This window comes from Pantherophis guttatus, chromosome 1, assembly GCF_059756535.1.
Source record: "Pantherophis guttatus breed Tessera chromosome 1, ASM5975653v1, whole genome shotgun sequence".
In the NCBI taxonomy this organism is placed as follows: domain Eukaryota; kingdom Metazoa; phylum Chordata; class Lepidosauria; order Squamata; family Colubridae; genus Pantherophis; species Pantherophis guttatus.
Genome location: NC_142063.1, coordinates 238626287 through 238647164, shown reverse-complemented (window position 1 = coordinate 238647164; position 20878 = coordinate 238626287). Strand labels below are relative to the sequence as shown.

The 20878-nt window shown below is 34.9% G+C and overlaps 1 protein-coding gene across 6 annotated transcripts in view; it reads left to right on the top strand.

Annotated features, from left to right (window-relative positions):
- The window catches only part of EPHA7 (EPH receptor A7), a 172277-nt gene that overhangs the window by 42651 nt on the left and 108748 nt on the right, over positions 1-20878 (top strand). For all 6 annotated transcript variants that reach the window (XM_087882580.1, XM_034409008.3, XM_034409006.3 and 3 more), the window contains exons 4-5: positions 10813-10968; positions 11752-12087. In XM_087882580.1, coding sequence (XP_087738706.1) covers positions 10813-10968; positions 11752-12087 — 492 coding nt within the window. The remainder of the gene's footprint in view (positions 1-10812; positions 10969-11751; positions 12088-20878) is intronic.

Genomic DNA, 20878 nt, shown 5'->3' with positions numbered 1-20878 from the left:
AGCTAGATTTTCTTAATGACTTCATGATTCACTTAACAACTTTGGAAAAAAGGTCATTCATTTGGACATGACTCACTCAACAACCACTTTCCTTAGCAGCAGAAATTCTGGTCCCAATTGTAGTTGTAAGAACTACTTGTATTTAAGAATAACCTTGGAGGATAAAATGGACCACACTGTTGAATACATCTTCCCTATCCATCACACTGGTATGATCACGTGGTATCCTGCTTTCCTTTTCTATTCTATCGCTGTTGTATAAAATAAAATAACTGTATTTCCAATGTCTCTTATAAGAGCTGCAGTGGTGCAGTGGTTAGAATGCAGTACTGCAGGCTACTTCTGCTGACTGCCGGCTGCCTGCAATTTGGCAGTTTGAATCTCACCAGGGTCAAGGTTGACTCAGCCTTCCATCCTTCAGATTGTATGTTGACTCTGTAAACCACTTAGAGAGGGCTGTAAAGTACTGTGAAGTGGTATATAAGTCTAAGTGCTACCATGTTTCCCTGAAAATAAGACATCCCCTGATAATAAGCCCTCCCCAAAAAATAAACCCTCCCCAAAAATAAGCCTGCCCCGAAAATATTTAAACACATGAGCAGCCAGTCCCTGCCATTTCCTCTGGTTAGGGTTAGGGAGACAGAGCTTGAAATCAGGTAAGATGGCAAGAGGAGCCCCGTCTTGCTCCATGTGTTCCAAAATAATAAGATCTCCCCGAAAATAAGGACAAGTGCTTATTTCAGGGTTCAAAAAAATATAAGACAGGGTCTTATTTTCGGGAAAACATGGTATTGCTATTGGTATTACTCTGTGAAGTTTTTTGATAAACAGATTTAGATAAGTTAGATTGTTATTAAAGCCTTTTTTCCTTTTTTATCTTTTGTCCCTCTTTTATCTCGCTCTCTCTATCCCATTCCCTCCCTGATTTTGCTTGCCTTTTGGTCCATATCGCCAGTTAACTGTTTTGATGTTTTGCTCAAACTTGTTGCTAGCTAACCTAAGTGGTTTGTGTGCTTTCTCTGTTCTCAGGAGATAACAACCTGCAAATACCCCCCTTTCAATATAAATATCCTTTCTATTTTTTTGCTAACAATGTAAGGAAACCTTTTCTCTCCCTAGTCACATTATTAGCTTCTGAATCACATTGGATATGGCATGCAGTTTGAGGAGCAGAAAATACAGGTAGCCCGTGACTTAAAACAGTTCAGTTAGTAATCATTCGAAGTTGTAACAGCAGTGAAAAAAAGTTATTTATGACCATTTTCACACTTATGACCATTGCAACATCCCCATGGTCACATGAACAAGATTTGGACGCTTGGCAACTGACTCATATTTATGATGGTTGCAGTGTCCTGGGGTCATATGATCATTTTTTGTAACCTGACAAGCAAAGTCAATGAGGAAGCCAGAATCACTTAATAATTGAGTTCTTAATGAATGTGGCAAGAAAAATCATAGAAATGGGACAAAATTAAAATGTCTCACTTAGCAACAGCAAATTTGGGCTCAATTACGGTCATAAGTCAAGGACTATCAGTACCCCTTGTGCCATATACACGTTTTTACTGATATGAATACAGAAATATCAGTCTCATGATCTCATTTCCTGGCTCCAGGTGGGAACTAGATAGTGGAACCCAGGACTATAAACCTGGATGCTAAACAATCCATAAGTATTGACACACCATGATGAATTTGCTCTCCCACCACTGACTGAATGGAACAAGTGTGTTGCTTCCATTTCCTAATAAACTTTGTATTTTCTTACAATCCTGACATCCATTGTTCATTATATCTCCAGGCTCTTCCCATGACAGATATTTCCATTCATAGCCATAGTTTGTCCCTCCCCACCAACAATTAAGCAATTTGATTTTGAGTATAGTTTGGTACGGTTAGAATATGACACCGTTAGTCTTTGGGCTGTTCTATCAAGACATTTGAAATACATGAAAAGCAACAGAATGTATACATTTCATACAGAACATAAATAAATTACAAGGCATTTTTTTATTAGATTAAATATGCCTGCTTATCAAACTAAATATTGGATGCAATTGATTAGCTAAATATTCTAACAATTAAAAAAAATGGAGGAATTGTAAAAAAAATGGTCCATATATATGTGTGTGTGTGTGTCTGCATTTGTTTATATGTATATTTTGGGCAATATAATAAATAATATAGTATAATATGTGGACTGGCGAATAGCTAAAGCTTCTGAACAATTCTGTCTTGTTTTTCCTTGATTTTTTAGCGGGTTGGTGTGTTCAAGTCACTTAACAAAATTCAAGTGGAAGCAGATTCAGTAGAGAAGTGAGAGAAGTATTCACTAGAAATAAGTGAGATCTTCCCGTGTGTGCTTTGCAAACACAATATAAACTACACTTTCCATCCATTCCATGAATCTGCCTCCAATTGTTCTGCTGTAACTAATTTTTGATTGTAATATTTTTTTAAAAAAGATATGCTCCAATTTTTTATTGGTTAATAAGACTATATATACTTCCTTCTGGAATGGTAATCCAGAACATATATGAGCCTGTTCAAGTTGTTTCTAGGATTATAGAACTGCTTCAGAAGCTACTCTCAGAAATCTCTATGAAGCCTCCTTCACTATTATTATTATTATTATTATTATTATTATTATTATTATTATTATTATTATTTAATCTTTAGTGAGATTCACAGCCTTTGAGGCTGGTTAATAGCTCAGCAGCTCGAATCTTAACCAAGGACCTAGGAACTGTTAAGGTATCGTCGGAGGATGTAAGCTGTTCCGAGTAAGGTGGTTTTTTGTAGAGTCAAAATGTTCAAGTCCGGCAAATTTAGAATTTCTAAATAGCGGGGTAGCCCTTTGGGTATTGCTCCAAGGGCTCCAATTACAATCGGGACAACACATGATTTCTTTTTCCATAGTCGCTCAACTTCAATTTGCAAATCCCGGTACTTTGTGATTTTTTCTTGCTGCTTATCTTTAATCCGTGCATCACCAGGTATTGCAATGTCAATGAACCATACTTTTTTCTTTTCAACTATTGTTATGTCAGGTGTATTATTATTATTATTATTATTATTATTATTATTATTATTATTATTATTATTATTATTATTATTATTAATCTATTCTGGAAAATGACACAATTATTGAAAAATGATGCTACCTTTCTGAATTTACATAGCCTATTACCTAAAATGGGGAAATCTAAATGTCTGATAGTGATTATAATTTTATTTTTATCAAAATGGAATATAGAACCCTGTAACATTAGAACCCTGTGAACATTTTAGTGGTTGTTAAGTACCTCAATTATATGCTAATAAAATGTTTTATGAATACATTGCAAAGTTTTGGGCTTCATTTTTTTAAAAAAACAAGACATTACAATTTTTTGTTAATTATACAGGAGTCTTTCTCCAACATAAAAAGTTTTGTGTTTTCACACAGATCACCAATACATTTTATTTCAGGATGTTCTACCTGCTAGGTGCGCCTTGTTTAACTATGAAAGTAAACCAAATGTAAACGTTGTTCCACCTGGACTCCATCTGTGATTCTCTTGTCTTCACAATCTGTCATCTCTTTTTCCTCTGTGAGTGCTTTTTCATTTCAGATGGGTGCTTTTGCTCTGCCCCCCTCCCTCAAAGTTATACTTAGTGGTAAGTGACATTGCCAAATCCTCAAGTTCAGCCAGGCAGATTTGACAAACTATCAGCTGAGCTGAGACACTACACTGATGATCAGGGTATGCAATTAATAGAGACAGCTTCATTTCACAGTGCTGTGACTCTTGCTTTACTACTTGGAACCTCACAGTTATGGATTCTGTTAGTAGCCCCTCCAAGAAAAAAAATTCCAGCAAATAAACCTGTCACACAGATATCAAAATTTTGTTTAACTCAACCATAAAGAATCTCCTTCTGTTCAAGTTTGATTTAACCTCTGTCCTGTGGTACTATATAGTTATTTCATCCCAGAATGTCTTTAAACTAACTCATTCCCTCTCTCCCTCTCTCTCTCTTTCCACCCACACCTATATCCACTCTTTCCCATACATACTAGTATTATTTTAAAAAAAAAAACACATGAATTTTTTCATAGTTTTACATTTATACTCTGTTCACATTTTTTTAAAGGAATAATATAGGTTATTTTCCCCATAGGTAATAGTCTTTGATAGTTTAGACGCTGGTGCAGTTGCCTTTCAAAGCAATTACCCATTACTAGCCAGACCTATTCAAACAAAGTCTTTTTAAAAATACCATTTTCCATATTCAGTGATTTATATCAGATGTCAACATTTTATAACTTAGCTCTATTATTTTCAATAGTATATACACTTCAATCTTTTAGGGATCACTTTTGAGTTAATTTATTTATTCGTTTTGTGTACTGTGAAATACTGCTATTTCAATTTTTCCCAAATTTTGTGTATGTGTGTGTGGGAGTTCCATCTTGAGTAATTGATTTCCATTCAGGTATAGAATTAAGCTGTGATTGTCCAGATTCCAAAATAGTGTATGGAACGAATAGCACCTATCATTAGAGTCTTCACTTGTTTTCAGGAACAGGAGATTGTATCCATACTATTTACACATGTATTGAATTTCAGTGGACTCTCATCTGTATTGCATGTGTCTGGGTAGCTAACAATATTTAAAAACAGATTAAAAACAATATAACAAAATTATAAGTAAATTAAATAGCAATCAGGAAAAAATAACCAAGTAACAAGAAGTAATAATGATTTGAAATAGGTAATATAACTAAGATACATACACTACCACAATATTTTTAATGATCAGCCCATCAATTTCTCTAAAACGGTGGCAAAATATCTGTTTTTGATAATGGCTCGTAGAAGCCTTCTACTACCCATGTAATGTAGACAATTGTAAGATAGGCTATTTTTAATGCATATTTCCTACATATATAAAGAAAAGTTTTCCATTGGTTTATAATAACAATTATGTTAAGAATTGAATAAGGGCCAAAAAAATTAGATATTTGGGAATATGGTTAATGGCAAAATGCACCATGATAAAAGAAGATAATTATAACAGACTATTAAAACAAATACAAAAGGACTTGAATAATAGGACTAAAATTACAGATATTAATTGGCAGAATCTCAACAATCAAAATGAATATATTAGCTAAATTATGATATCTTTTTCAAACAATTCCAATAAAATTAGACAATTTTTTTTTTTTGAACAATTAAACAAAATGGTATCAAAATTTATCTGGTCAGGAAAAAAAGCCCGCATAAAACTCAAACTCCTACAGGACAGTAGAAATAGAGGAAGATTTGCCCTCCCAGATTGGGAAATTTATTATCAAGCTGCAGCCATGACATGGCTCAAGGATTGGATCCAATTGAAAAATAAAAGGATACTAACAATAGAAGGCCACAATCTACAACTTGGCTGGCACGCTTTCCTCTGGAAGGGGAAAAATAAATCCCATTCATATTTCCAGAGGCATCTATTAAGAGATGCTCTGCTAGGTATTGGGGGTGGGGATATCATTATACGAAGATCCCTATTTGGTTATTGACGATGGAGGCAATGATGTATCCAAACACTACAGATCTTAATAAAATGGTAAGCTATGCAGAACTTTTGGACAACAAAGGAGAATTAAAATCGGCCCAGGACCTGAAAAAACAAGAAATTGCTATGGAATGGTGGCCTTATCTACAAATTAACACAAGATACAAAAAAGATCAATATGACATATTTATTTATTTATTTATTTATTTATTTATTTATTTATTTATTTATTTATTTATTATATTTCAATACCGCCTTTCTCCCTTAGGACTCGAGGTGTACAGTCAAGAATAATATAGATACACAAACATCATAAAATTGCTAATTAAAATTATTATTATAACATAGTTTGGCCCAATTAAATAGAACCTAAAATTAGATAACATTTTAAAAACATTCACTTGTTCATATGTTTAGCCCCGCCTGCTGGCACATCAAGGTCTTGAGGGCACAGCAGAAAGCATGGAGATCAGGGATATTTCGTGTCTCAGGGGGCAGTTCATTCCAAAGGAATATATGAGAAACAATTGGAATTAGACAAAATAATATTAGGAATGGGAGGAAAAATGATTACTAAAATATATAACATACTTTTAAGATATAAAATGGAGGAAGAGACAGTAAAGGAGACAATGATAAATTGGGCCAGATATTTTGGCTACAATATTGAGTTAGATCATTGGGACAAATTGTGGGAAAGAAATTATAAGCTTACTATGGCAGTTGCCTATAAAGAGAATCTATATAAGATGTTCTACCGATGGCATTTACCCCCAGCAAGATTGGCCAAAATGTTCCCAAATTTATCCCCTGAGCTTTGGAGATGTAGACATAAATCTGGAACATTCTATTACGTGTCCCAACGCCAGGAAATATTGGCTTAAAATTAAAGAATGGCTGGAAAGAATCACGAAACATAGGATAGAATTGAAACCAGAACTATACTAGACCCAAAAATAGACAAGAATTATCAATATATAATATTACATATACTAACTGCTGCTAGGATCGCTTTCACACAAAACTGGAAACAGAAAACTACCCCACCAGATGAAATGGTAATTAGGAAGATACTTGAATATGCTGAAATGGACAGGATGACCATGGAGTTAAAAAGAAAGAAAAGAGTCGGAGTATTATAAAATTTGGAGTAGACTGTACAAGTGGCTAGAGAATAGAAGCCCAAATAAGAAATAAATGTTCAAAACCATTGACTATAATAGAAAGATAACTATATACACATATAATCAGAATATATTATATTATATTATTATTACAATATAATTATACTATTACTAGAATTGTAAAAACATATGAGAAGGCAAATATTGAATAGTGAATTACAAAAGCAGAACATACATGCTGATATGGAAAGCTGTAAAATTATACTATATTGTTGTGTTGTTTGTGTATTTGTATTTTTTCTTTGTATTTTTTCTTTTTTTCCCCTTTTTCTTGTGATTTTTAAGCTTGGAAAATGTTCAGTAAAAACTATTTAGAAAAAAAATTAGTAAATAGGTTCCCCCCCCCCAGTTTTGTTTCTCAGCTCCTCTTAGATTAAAAGTGCTGAGAACTGTTAAGGTCTTTTCTTCCTGACCTAAGATTCTGATGGTTTTGTGAATGGCAGCTGGTATGAGATATAATCTGACTCCTCATTTATCCTCCCCTTCTGCTCTTTTCATGCCTTGACTGGCATATTTTGAACAATAGACCGTTTTGCAGACAAAGTTCTGGTGTCCTAAGTGCTTTCTCTTAGTAGATGTGACTTAACATTTATTTTCATTCTAAGCTCTTCAGTCATCATGTCTTTAAATTAAAATTGTGTTCTTAATCTGCTTACTTAGAAGTAAGAACCAGTGAATGTAATAGACCTTCTGAATTGACATCTATAGGATTGTGCTGTCAGTTTAATTTAGTTATGCCATAGATTTTTGTGAGCTGATTGCCATGGTGGAGATTTGCATATATATTAACTTTGCCATCACTTGATGATTTGAATGTACCTATGACGATTTGATGTGTTTGCGCAAAAAGGTAATAGCCAGTAAAATTGACTGGATATGGGAAAAGATACATACAAACACACGCACACACAGGCACACACACACACGTGTGTGTGTGTGTGTGTGTGTTTTCCCATATCCAGTCAATTTTACTGGCTATTATCTTTTTGCACAAACACATCAAATGTGTTTTGATGTGATATATATATATATATATATGAGTAATGAAAGAATTGGTGTATTAAACTATGATATTTACGAGTCATCATTTTAAAATGTAAAACTAAAGCAAGACCTTTTTCAGGCAGAGACATTTCTGTTGGGTAAACAATACTGAATGAGTCAATTTTGATAGACATTATGAATATATATGACAGTTCCAGTATTATTCTCCGGAAAGAGAAAAACATATCTGAGAAATACTTGACAGGTGATAGCAAACGTTTTGCTGGTGTGCAGCCAGAAGATAGTTCTATTTGAAAATTTCATTCACACTATTGCTGAAGAACTATTATCAGTCCTACGTATACTTTTGCATTCAGTGTAACTTTTTGACGGAAGCATACATAGCTTTTAAACACTATTGTCATTTCAAAGAAGTATATGGAAGATTGTTTAGTTGAAATTATTAGTATGACTAATTCTCATGTTCAGACTTAATTCCCTCTTAAGTCATTTATTGTAGATTTCTGGATCTTTTTTATGCACTATTTTTTTCACTGTCCTGTAAATATGTCTTCCATACCGATTTAGCTTGGACATCTAGGTTGTGTAATGGTTATGCTAATTTCTTAATGTTGGTTCTATTTTTAATTTTTTTTATTATTGTGCCTCAGCTTCTGAATGTGTGTGTTGTTTTTATAGTTGTGTGTTTTAATTATTTTCTTTACTGTGGTTAGCTGTCCAGAGTCATGAATTTGAGATAGGTGGATGTATAAAGTAAATGAAAGGAAGGAAGGAAGGAAGGAAGGAAGGAAGGAAGGAAGGAAGGAAAGAAAGAAAGAAAGAAAGAAAGAAAGAAAGAAAGAAAGAAAGAAAGAAAGAAAGAAAGAAAGAAAGATCTTACAGTGAGGTGGTTATTATTGTATAGTAGCTAGTCATATTTCCTGAAGTATTTCCTGATATATTTCCACATATCCCACATACAGACCTACAAACACATAATTGTATATTAAATGCCACAGAAAGTATACTATTATCTTTGTACAGTTGTAGTGATAGTGACCACTACAAGAAGCTAAAGAGCTAAAGCTAAAGCCAATGCATTTTTCTTGCACTTGCCTCCTAATTGGAAAATAATTGTTTTGTTGATGGCTGTCTTAGTAGATTCAGCTTAAGCATGATTCCATTATTTTGATAACTTAGCTGGCCATTAATATTGTTATGAGGGACACATATTTAAAATAATATATGGCTGTTTTATTCTCTATGAACAAAGAGCTGCTCTGAAGCCTCTACCTGGAGTGTTGCTTAAGTAACAGTCCCGGTGGATTTGTCTTTTGTGCATGCATATACATGCTCAGAATACCGGGAAGGATTCCTCCAAGCAGCCAGGCTGAGTCTTCAAAAGACTGTTCACTTGCAGCTTATCTCTCCAAATATTTTTCACAACACTTCTTTATTATTGTTGATTTCCTTCAGCCAACTGAACAAACTGCAGGTGATTATAAAACGAATATTTCTTTTACTATGGGAGAAGGGATGAGACTCACATCTCAGAAGATAAGATAATTACTAGCATAAAGATAACATCTAAAGAATGGTTACAGAAATACAATCCTTTTTGAAAAATATTTCTGTGCTTATGGAATTGTGAGGGTCATACAATAGCAATGAAGAGTTGATATTAAAATTAATGTCATCCAGGGGTGAAATGCTCCCGGTTCAGACTGGATCACCCGATCCAGTAGCAATGGCGGTGGGTGGTTCGGAGAACTGGTAACAAAAATCCCTGCCCACCCCCCATGCCCAGCTGAGCCACGCGATCATCAGAGGCTTTTTAAAAAATTTTTTAAAAACATATTTTCTACAATCTCTTTGGCTGAAAAAATGCTTTTAAAAGTTAAAAAAAAAAGCCTCTGATGATCACGTGGCTCAGCTGGGATCGTCAGAGGCTTTTAAAAGCATTTTTCTACAACCTCTTTGGCCAAAAAAAAAAATGCTTTTAAAAGTAAAAAAAAAAAGCCTCTTATGATCGTGCGGCTCAGCTGGGATCGTCAGAGGCTTTTAAAAGCATTTTTTCTACAACCTCTTCGGCCGAAGAGGTTGTAGAAAAAATGCTTTTAAAGCCTCTGACGATCCCAGCTGAGTTGCCTGATCAGTAGAGCCTTTTAAAAGCATTTTTTTACAACCTCTTTGGCCGAAGAGGTTGTAGAAAAAATGGTTTTAAAAGTTAAAAAAAAATAATTTGGCTACGCCCATCCTGTCACATTACCCACCACCACCAAGCCACGCTCACAGAACTGGTAGTAACAAATTTTACATTTCACCACTGATGTCATTTCAGGTTGGATATAAGCAGAGGTGGGTTTCAGCAGGTTCTGACCAGTTCTGGAGAATTGGTAGTGGAAATTTTGAGTAGTTTGGAGAGTAAAAATTCTGACTGGCCCCATCTCCATCTATTCTCTGCCTCCCAAGTCCCAGAGGAAATGGGGATTTTGCAGTAACTTTCCCCTGGAGAAAGGAGAGGGAATGGAGATTTTACAGTATCCTTCCTCTGCCATGCCCACCAAGCCACGCCCACCAAACCATACCACACCCACCAAGCCACACTCACAGAACTGGTAGTAAAAAATTTTGAAACCCACCACTGGATATAAGCTAATAGAAAATGCTGAAAAATTTCATATTCTACTTTTGAAAATTGCATAAGGTCTTCAAGTACAAATCATCACAACAATTGTATGAAATAACCAGAATTAATAATCTATATTATATGGAAACAGGTTTTTGATGAAAGAAAAACATATTGTTTACCCAGAGTCAAGTAACTGGATATAAATTTATTAAATAAAATAAATTAATTTAATTTAATTCAACATTTCAAATTCAAAGGCCATCTTTTGGAATCCAGACTTTTGCAGTCTGGTAGTTCTAAAATAATAGAATTCCAGTTTCAGACAAAAATGTGAAAGTTTTGAATGTCTTCATTAAGAGCACATATCATATGTTTTCTCTATACCCGATACTGAGGTGTGTTTAAAAGACGTTATATTTAAAATGATACCTCTTTTGTTTCCTTCTTTCTTAGCCTGCGGACGTGGATTCTATAAGTCATCTTCACAAGATTTGCAGTGTTCCCGCTGCCCAATGCACAGTTTTTCAGACAGGGAAGGATCTTCGCGATGTGATTGTGAAGACAGCTATTATAGAGCACCTACTGACCCACCATATGTTGCATGCACAAGTGAGTTATTCTTGAGTTGCTTCCTATTGCTTAGCCAATCACAGTCATTGATTTCCTCTTCTCCCATTTAGTTCTGTATAGGACACACAGCAGCAGAAGAAGCATTTTCAAATGCATTTTGCAAAATAGCAAAAGGGAGAAAATTAAAAAGAAACAATGTAGAATCCAATAAATTTAACGGCTGTTTTTTTCAGCATCACCTGAAGCAGACGCAGAATAAACACATAACTGAAAGGAGACTATGATTCTTATAGATATTTTTAGCATGATATATCTAAGGTGGCACAGCATCAAATTAAGAATTTCTGAGAAGAAAAATAAGCCATTGGTGGCTCAATTAATGAATATTTGCAGACCTCTCAAAGACAAAGCCATACCCCATGTTTTTGTAAATTACATTACAGAAGATGAAAAAAAACCCTTAAATTTATTCCAACTTAAGCATTTCGAAAGGAGCAAAAATTCATTTTGAGGAATTCTCTGTGAGTCAGCTCCAGAGATACATTAACTTACCCTTTAATTTCAGACAAGAAAAGCTGCAAAAAGGTCTGCAGTAAATACATAGAAAGTGCCTTTGTTTCCTTAGTGGAAAATAAATATGGCTTCTTGTCAATTGAATTCAAGTAGGAGTTTTTAGTAGTGTGTGGTAGATAAAATGAAAAGTTTAAAGCCTGGCGAGCTTTAGCTTGGGTAATTAAAACATGAGCTAAATTTTCCCTGCTGATTTTTCTTTCAATCTCTATCCCCCCCCCCATCCCTCTTTTGTGTTTGTATTTAACAAAGGACCGCCATCTGCACCACAGAACCTTATTTTCAATATTAACCAAACTACTGTGAGTTTGGAGTGGAGCCCTCCTGCTGATAACGGAGGAAGAAATGACGTGACCTACAGGGTATTATGCAAGAGGTGCAGCTGGGAACAGGGTGAATGTGTTCCCTGTGGGAGCAATGTTGGATATATGCCCCAGCAAACTGGATTAGCAGACAACTATGTCACCGTCATGGACCTGTTAGCTCATGCTAACTATACTTTTGAAGTTGAAGCTTTAAATGGTGTCTCTGACTTAAGCCGTTCCCAGAGGCTTTTTGCAGCTGTTACCGTTACCACTGGTCAAGCAGGTAAGTCGTCATATTTTAGAGCACGTAGAACAAAGAGAACTATATTGTTAACAACTGAAAGGAGGCTTAACTCACCGCACACAAATGCATCCATCTCTACATCGCCAGTAGGACGTTATTGGTGTGTTACTGATTGCATAGGTAGCTTTATGTCAGAGTATTTGGGTTTCTGATGGCCTGAAGTTTTCAAATTCTGAATGGTTGCCAGCCTGAATTTTGATGCAGATAGACTCGCTTACTAGTTAGGCTAGCTTACTAGTTAGCAAAAAGACAACAACTAGGCAAGCCTAAGGCATCAGCATTTTGGTCAATGAGTTTAAATCAAATCAAATAAATAAAACATCTCTTTCTTTCTGCTGTGTGGAATAAGATAAAACTGTTAGCTTTATATATAATAGCTGAATACTTTGCAGCTCCATTAATTGAAATAGATAAGTTATAGGTTTGCTTAATTTTGCTTCAGTGGGGCTTTGAGGTGCTTAATGTTGGTTGAATTGTCTCTTGGGAGTTTAAATTATTTTTGTATATGTTCTTAATTTATTAAGGAATGTCTAAAACAGAGAGACAGCATGATTTACTAATGGTTTCACTGTTCAATGAAGAAACCATGTGCCTTTTTTTATAGTACCGTCATCTAGCATTTTCAGAGTTATATTTAATTTTGAAACAATTTGAAGCCTTCAGTAAATACCTGATTTACTTAGTGCATTCAGTATTCATAGTCTTCTTCCAAGATTATGCTTCCAGTTTATTTTGTAGCTTCAGTTATTTTATGATGAAATTCAGTAAGACTACAACAATTATTCTTTGTGGCTTATATTTATGATAATATGACAGGTGAAATGTCAGGCAAAATCACATCAAACTAGAATGTCCCCAAAGGGGAAAATGTGTTTTAGTGATTTTGCATATTGAAATAGAAACTTCCTATTCAGGTATGTGAAATAATAAATTGCTTGTTGATAAAATTTGTGATCTGAGAATGCTGTGCTATTCATACCTTTTTATTGTTCGTGCAGAAGAGATTGGTAACTGTAGTTGCTTTCTGAGTTTTCAGTAAAATTCCTATGTGGAGTATTTTTTTTTTCAATGTTCAGATGAATAACTTTGGACTAGAGAGCTATTTTGGGAATATTGGATATTAGGTTATGCTTACAGTAGGCAAACTATATTCAGAGAATAAGATGGGATATGCATAAGAGATTAGATGAATTCTTTTTCTTTTGTTTCATTGTTTCCTTTTGTTTTCCCATCAATCCTCAACCAGACATTTATGCAACCACATCTCTCCAAATGTTACTAGCAAGGAACATCAGAAATGCAATTCCCATATAATCCACTCTTTCAATGTGCCTGTTTTCACATTGTGTGGTAATTCTTGGAATAATTTTTAATGCAGAGGCTTATTTTATTAAGCAAAAATATTCATGCATAGGACCTGTCAGTAAATAGTTAATAATTAACTAATAGTATGTGTCAGTTAGTCACATTTATTTGCTTGGGATAGCTTCTCCTTGCTCCAGTGTAAGAAATAATCAGAATAAATAAGAAAGAAAATATACATTATCAGGCTAAATTAAGTATTGAATTAAGGGCCTTTTCCAGCTGTTGAGTTAGAGTATAGTATAAGTGATGTAATTTTTTGCCAGTTCATATCATGTTTTATTGCGTCAGTAACTTGATTTTCCTTCAAGAAAATGCATGATGAAAGCTGCCCTTAGACAGAACACAGAACATAGAATTGGGAATGGAAGGGACCTTGGAGGCTTCTAGTCCAACCCTCTGTTTAAGCAAGGAGACCTTATGCCGTCCCAGTCAAATGGTTGTCCAGTCTATTTTTGAAAACCTCCAGTGACAGCATAAGGCCAATAGGGGAATAGCATAAAGTTTGGGTAGAGAGACTTGCTTTTACTTATAAGAATGTTTAAGAATGACTCAAGAGTATTTTATTCATTCACTGCAGACAAAATAAAGATAAGATCATGAGAACACAGAAATAATAGATGTTGGGAGAAATAATGTGATCTTCAACTATTATCCTTTTTAATATTGTTGCTTAAACTCTACTTTTTGGGAAATGGGAATAGCAACACCGTGCAACATTGTGATTGCGAATAAGAAGATCTAACTTTCTTCATTAGAGAGTTTCACAATTTGGATTCTATCACACAAAAATCATGAATGTTTTGTCTTAAGATTGGCTAGGAAACTTTTATGGGATTTGAAATCTACATATCTTAAAGCTGCCAAATTTGAGAAGCAATGTGTTAGCTCTTGATCAGATTGGTTGTTCTTCTCTGCAGTTTAGCTTTTTCCTCATCAGTTGTCTTCAGGCTCCCAAAGCTACTTATGTCTACTAGGGGGTATCTCGGTAGAGTTTCTGAAGCATATATTCCTCTGTTTTTCCATTTACATGATTCTTAGGTAACTCTCAACTACTCTAACTACCCCATCCAGAAGAAATTTCTGGGCACCACTTCCATTTCTCCTGTTGGACAAGAACTAAATTATCTCTCAGTTTGCCCATTCTTTGCCTCTGTTTGTTCTTGCCACCTTAAATTTGTAGCTGAGGATTTTGACTTTTATCTGTGCACTTGTATTATATGTTATTCTACTTCACTATTATGGAACTCCTTGTCTTGTGTTCTTACATTTTTATTCCTTGCTACGTAACTTATATTTAATTAATGTGGATTGTAATATAGATTGATGGATCTATCCATTTTCATTTTGTAGGATTTATTTTCTGGACCTATGCCTATAATAAATTATTTGATTTGATTTGATATCAGCAGCTGTGGAAAATTCAGGAGAATAAATCAAAGTTTGCATAAATCACTGTATTCATACAGCTTCACCCAGACATAGAGTTGTGTAGGTCTTTGTGTATAACTTTGTCCTGAAGATATAGGTATTTTAATTGAAAGGAATATGAATAGAGATAGATTGGAGCTATGATTTTGAACAGTTTTGCATAACACAACCCTTTCGGTCACTTATATCCTCCTAGATAGGAAAACAGTCTGACAAAAAATATTAAATTAATTTCAATCAGTCTAGTATGAATTTACTTTATTTTTTAAAAAAAATAAATTTTCCCTATGATTTACAAGGTAAGATTTGTTTTAAAATATTTCTTAAAACAACCTTTTACTGGGCTCATGGAAATTAATTAATTATGTTATTTAGGCCCAAACCTAACAGTGCAGACAGTCAGGACCATACTGTCTGTATCAACTGCAGCATTTAAAACTTCATTTGTGGATTTACCATTTCCCCTCTGGCTGGTTATGAAAAGGAAAAAGAAAAATGAACTACAATGTGCAGAAGTATAAAACAACAAAACAGCCAACCAAATCAAAGGAAGCCATTAATATAGCACATTGGGGGAAAACGATGTTATCTGATGATAACTTGCTGAATTTAAATATTGTATTTTGTCCCTAGTTTTGTCATGTTGATTGCCAGGTTTTCCGAATGCCTGTTGATGTTAATTTTCAATACATAAAGATCCTGAATCTTAGCATCAACAGGAACTAAGACCTTTCAGACAGTAAGCATTGTAAACTATGTTCAAAACAAAACAAAAAAATCCTCTTTATACATGAACCATTCTCTGTTCTGCGTATGGAACAAGTAATGCAAGAAACCTTTTGTACATCCTTAGAATCAATCATTCAATCCACGAACAAAGAACACTTTTTACTCTTTGTATATCAGTTTAACTTTGCTTATACTAAACTCTGTATGTTATGGTAATCCCCCTTCTTTCTATTTTACATCTTGTACTATATTTTTATTGCTTTAACCACCTCAGTAATTTAAACAGCAAAATGATCCCTGATTCTGGATCACGTAAGAACAAGTTTAAATGAATTCTCCCAATATATAGATATAGAGGTGGGCTTCAAAAATTTTAGCAAGGGGTTCTCTGCCTGGTTGCTGGATGGGCATGGTGGGCATGGCCTAGACATCCTCCTGCACCATGGTTTGGTGTTTTTGCCCTCCCCAGGCTCCAGAAGCTTTCCTCGAGCCTCCGGGAGGCCGGAAATGGGCTAATTTCTGGTCTTCCTGAACTTCCAATAGGTTCATTTTTCATCCTCCCCAAGTCTCCATGCGCGCCCTGCACTTACCTGCATCCAAAATAGGCCGTGTGGGGACTCCTGGGAGGGGCAGTGTGGGGTGGGCAGGGCCAGCCAGGAGTGGGATTTGGGGGTTTTCCAAACTGCACAGAATCTTAGTTAGAGGTTCTCCCAAACCACTCTGAACCCCCAGCAGCCCACCCTTGAATATATCATTAGCTGGGTCACTATATACATCTATTAGTGGCAAATTTTCCCATTTATTCCTTTGTTTTAACCAGTTAATAGGTCACATGAGGACCCCTTCTTTTATTCTGTAGCTTATGACTTTGCTCAGGACTTTGATGGCTTTGCAAAAGTTGTCAATCACTTTGTCCACCAGTCTTTATTTTGAAACTTGTTGAGATTCTCAAAAATTCTGAAAGGTTAGTGAAATTGAAACTTTTAGAAGCTTCATTTATTCTTTTTCTAGGACTCATGTCTTTACATGTATTTTTAATTAAGCATCTTTAGTGACCAAAGATGCCTTTTAACTATGATGTTACTCAAGTTAGACATCTTGATGTACTAACCACAATTAAGAACACTAGGCTTCCCATTGTATGTCCAAACCATTCTCTAGAGCTGTTTGTTTATATTTCGTTCATGTTTGCTCATGCTTTCTAATCTTCAATACTTTACAGGACAAGTAGACAATCTAATAGGAGAAGTAGTAAATACTATCTTATATAAACCTGTTTTACTATAGGTAGTCCTCGACATACAAACACAATTGAGCCCAAAATTTATGTTGCTAAGTGAAACATTTGTTAAGTGAATTTTGCTCCATTTTAAGACCTTTCTGGTCACATGTGTTAAGTGAATTACTGCAGTTGTTAAGTTAGTAACATGGTTGTTAAGTGAATCTGGCTTCTCTACTGACTTGCTTGTCAAAGTTGATAACATGATCCCAAAACACTGCAACTGTCATAAATATGAGTCAGTAGCCAAGCATCTGAATTTTGATCATGTGATCATGGCAATCCTGCAAGGGTCCTAAGTAAGAAAAATGGTTTTAAGTCATTTTTTTCTCTGCCCTTGTAACTTCAGATGGTCACTAAACAAATTGTTGTAAGTCAAGGATTACCTGTATTGGAAAGCAGTGGGATTTCACTCTACTATTTCCATGCTGATGTTGCTGAAACACTCTTATTGGCACTTTGTGGGTGTTACACAGCTGGTGGCAACTTTTCTTTTATATCTTTCGTATAAATGAAGTTAGCCCACTAGAGCAGGGCTGTCAAACTGGCGGCCCACTGGCCAGATGTGTCACGCACAGGCCACACCCACCCCAACTCTATGAATGGGAAAAATCATTGCAAAATGTCATGTGACGGCAATGTGACACGGCGACTTTGACACCATTGTAGTGCATAGAAAGTCAGCCCTTACACACGTAGCTATTACTTACCAAGAGTGGGAGTTGGGAGGAAAATTTGGGGTGCATTTTACTTTACCCAGTTTGACTCATTGAATTTATGCAAATAAAGGCAAACATACATTTCCCAGGATAATGTTGCAGGATCCTACCTGAGTCGGGTCACCGGGATCCAAAAGTTTATACTTCTAAGCTTTCAGGCTTATGCTGCTCGAGCCCATCATCAGGGAACTTCTCTCTTCCCAGAATATGTGAACTATGCTATTCTACGTGTTATATTTATATGGTATTTATATTGTTGATTTTATGTTTAGGGCCTAGCTATCTTCGAGACCGCCTGCTGCTACCGACGACCTCCCAGCGACCCGTGCGCTCCCACAGAGAGGGCCTCCTCAGGGTGCCATCAGCCAAACAATGTAGGCTGGTGACCCCCAGGGGGAGAGCCTTCTCTGTGGGGGCACCTACCCTCTGGAATCAGTTGCCCCCAGAGATAAGGAGAATCCAAGACCTCAGTGCCTTCCGCCGTGCCCTTAAATCCCACTTCTTCCAGCAAGCCGGGCTGGCTTAGGAAGAAATTTTTTAAATTTTTTAAATTTTTTAAATGTTTAATTGGTCTGTGGTTTTTTAAATTTTTGGGCCAAATTTATATAGATTTTAATTGTTTTTAATATTTGTATTTCATGTTTTTAATTCTGGCTGTGCACCACCCTGAGTCCTCAGGGAGAAGGGCGGTATATAAATTGAAAATAAATAAAAAAATAAAAAAATAAATGTTTGCATTTAGGAAGGAAAGCCCATACATTTTAAGAAAAGAGGTGAAGTAATATATGATCGTTTCATTTCAAAGAAGAATAGTCAGGGATCTCTCTTGATTCCAACATAGTGCAAAACCATAGGCATATCCTGCCAGAGTCAGAGAGAAGATGTTAGTTACTTCATAAAACATGATTCCAAAGATCTCAGACAAAAAAGACTACAGTAGTCTTAGAAGTGTTGCCACGGCTTGTCTCAGCTTTGCAACTTTCTTCTCTTAAGTGCAGGAGAGGCCATAAGAAAGTCAAGCAATAATGCCGCTATGAATAGGTATATCTATATGTATACCTAATATCTATAGGTATAAGAGCCGCGGAGGCACAGTAGTTAGAGTGCAGTACTCCAGGCTACTTCTGTTGATCACTGGCTGCCAACAATTTAGCAGATCGAATCTTACCAGGCTCAAGGTTGATTCATCCTTCCATCCTTCCGAGGTGGGTAAAATGAGGATCCAGATTGTTGGGGCAATATGCTGACTCTGTAAACCGTTTAGAGAGGGCTATAAAGCACTGTGAAGCAGTATATAAGTCTAAGAGCTACTGCTATTGCTATACAATGTTCACATTTTTTCTTCTATGAGTGGCATGAAATGCATACTTTTTTAATTAGTCTATTGTCTATGAAAGCTTCTTTTCTTCATGAACAAAGTACATAAATACCAAAACATTCTCACATTTCTCAGTTTTTTAAAGTATTTCATTAGAATGTTACTTGCCTAGAAAATGGGAGATTTCTGCTTATTTGATTTATAAATAGGTTTTGCGTCTTTGTTTAAAACAAGATATTTTATTTAAAGATTATTAAGACCCAAAGAATGGAACCTATTTATTTTACTTTATTGTTCTGAGTGCAAATCAGTTTGCTGTATAAATTGTGGCCTCCACAGTTAAACGGAAAGGAAATATTTTAGAGAGAATGATTGATGACTATAATTATGTCTAAGAAAGCTTGGAATTTAGTGGAGAGACTTGACTTCTGTTCATATGTGTGCAGTTACACATAACAAATATACATTTACTATGAAGAAAAAAAATAGCCAAATTTATAGCTGTGTTAACTAGAATTCATATGATTCTTATTTATGTCTGTGATTGGTTGTACTATACAAAGCAGTAGTTACTTTATGTAGTCAGACTTGCTTTATGAGAGTAAACCTGTACCCTATATATTGCTGTTGTGCAATTAAATTAGGTGGTTACACTCATAACAATTACCCATTATGTTGTTTGAGTTTATTTACTCTTCAGGGTTTTATTCACAAAACACAAATCATTGCCTAAAAATAATATCAATTTATTTAAAGAAACGGGGAAAATAACATAAAATATATACATTATTCCTTTTTTTGTTCTGCCTAGGCAACATTGAATTTTAATGAAAGAAAATAACCATGGCATAAAAAATAGGAAAATTAATGCCAAATCAGAGGAGACTAAATGTGCAGATTATTACAATTAAATACCTCATCATTTGAAATAATACAGAGGAATTTTTGTGAGATTTCAAGAAACAGTTGAGGTTATGTTGTAAAGGATTCATTATATAATTATGTTCCAATATAATTAAAATAAAATTTAGCATGCAGTTTTATAAATTGTAGCAGAAGGTTGCAACAATATTTGTTTAGATCTATCTATCTATCTAGCATCTATCTGTCATCTATCTATCTATCTATCTATCTATCTATCTATCTATCTATCTATCTATCTATCTATCTATCTAGCATCTATCTGTCATCTAGCATCTAGCATTTATCTAATTGTATATCAACTTTTATTGAAAATAAATCAGAAATTAATTTTTAAATTTAAACTTACATTCTTCCATCTATTCATTCAAAAACATAACTTTCCCAATGTCTATTTTTAATTAAAAGGGCCCCCACATATACTATTTTGAATGTCATTTTCTAAAATATTCTCTTTTCCTGATGTAACATTCCCAAATATATGTTTTAAGGGATTGTTTTTAATAGGACAAGGAATGGGCCATTCATTGGAATCTGGATGAGGTGGCAAATAAATCGAAGCAAATAATTTTTTCTTTAAATTTGCAATAGTTAATAAGCCAGCCTTGTGTTTATATTTAAACATAGTGATCCAGTTATAACGGTAGATAAATCTAGGTAGTCTTCTTTTAGAAGCCATAATTGGGACCTGCAACTTAGTTATTAAGAAGCAGTCACTATGTGAAACTGCAACTGTGCTTACAACTTTGCTTCACTTTTCCTTTGCTTTACAGACCTGCAAAGGTTGTAAATACAAGCCTTGATTACAAATTTATTTTTTCATCACCATCGTAACTGTAAATGGTCTCTGTACGAGATGTTACTAAATGAGGACTACCTGTAGATTGGAGTAGGTTACTCCTTCTGCTCCAAATGTCAAAAAATACAAATACAACAGAGGTAGATAAAGCTGCATATATAGGGTACTAAATGCTGTTACATATCAAAGTTTGTCTTGTAAATGATATGCTA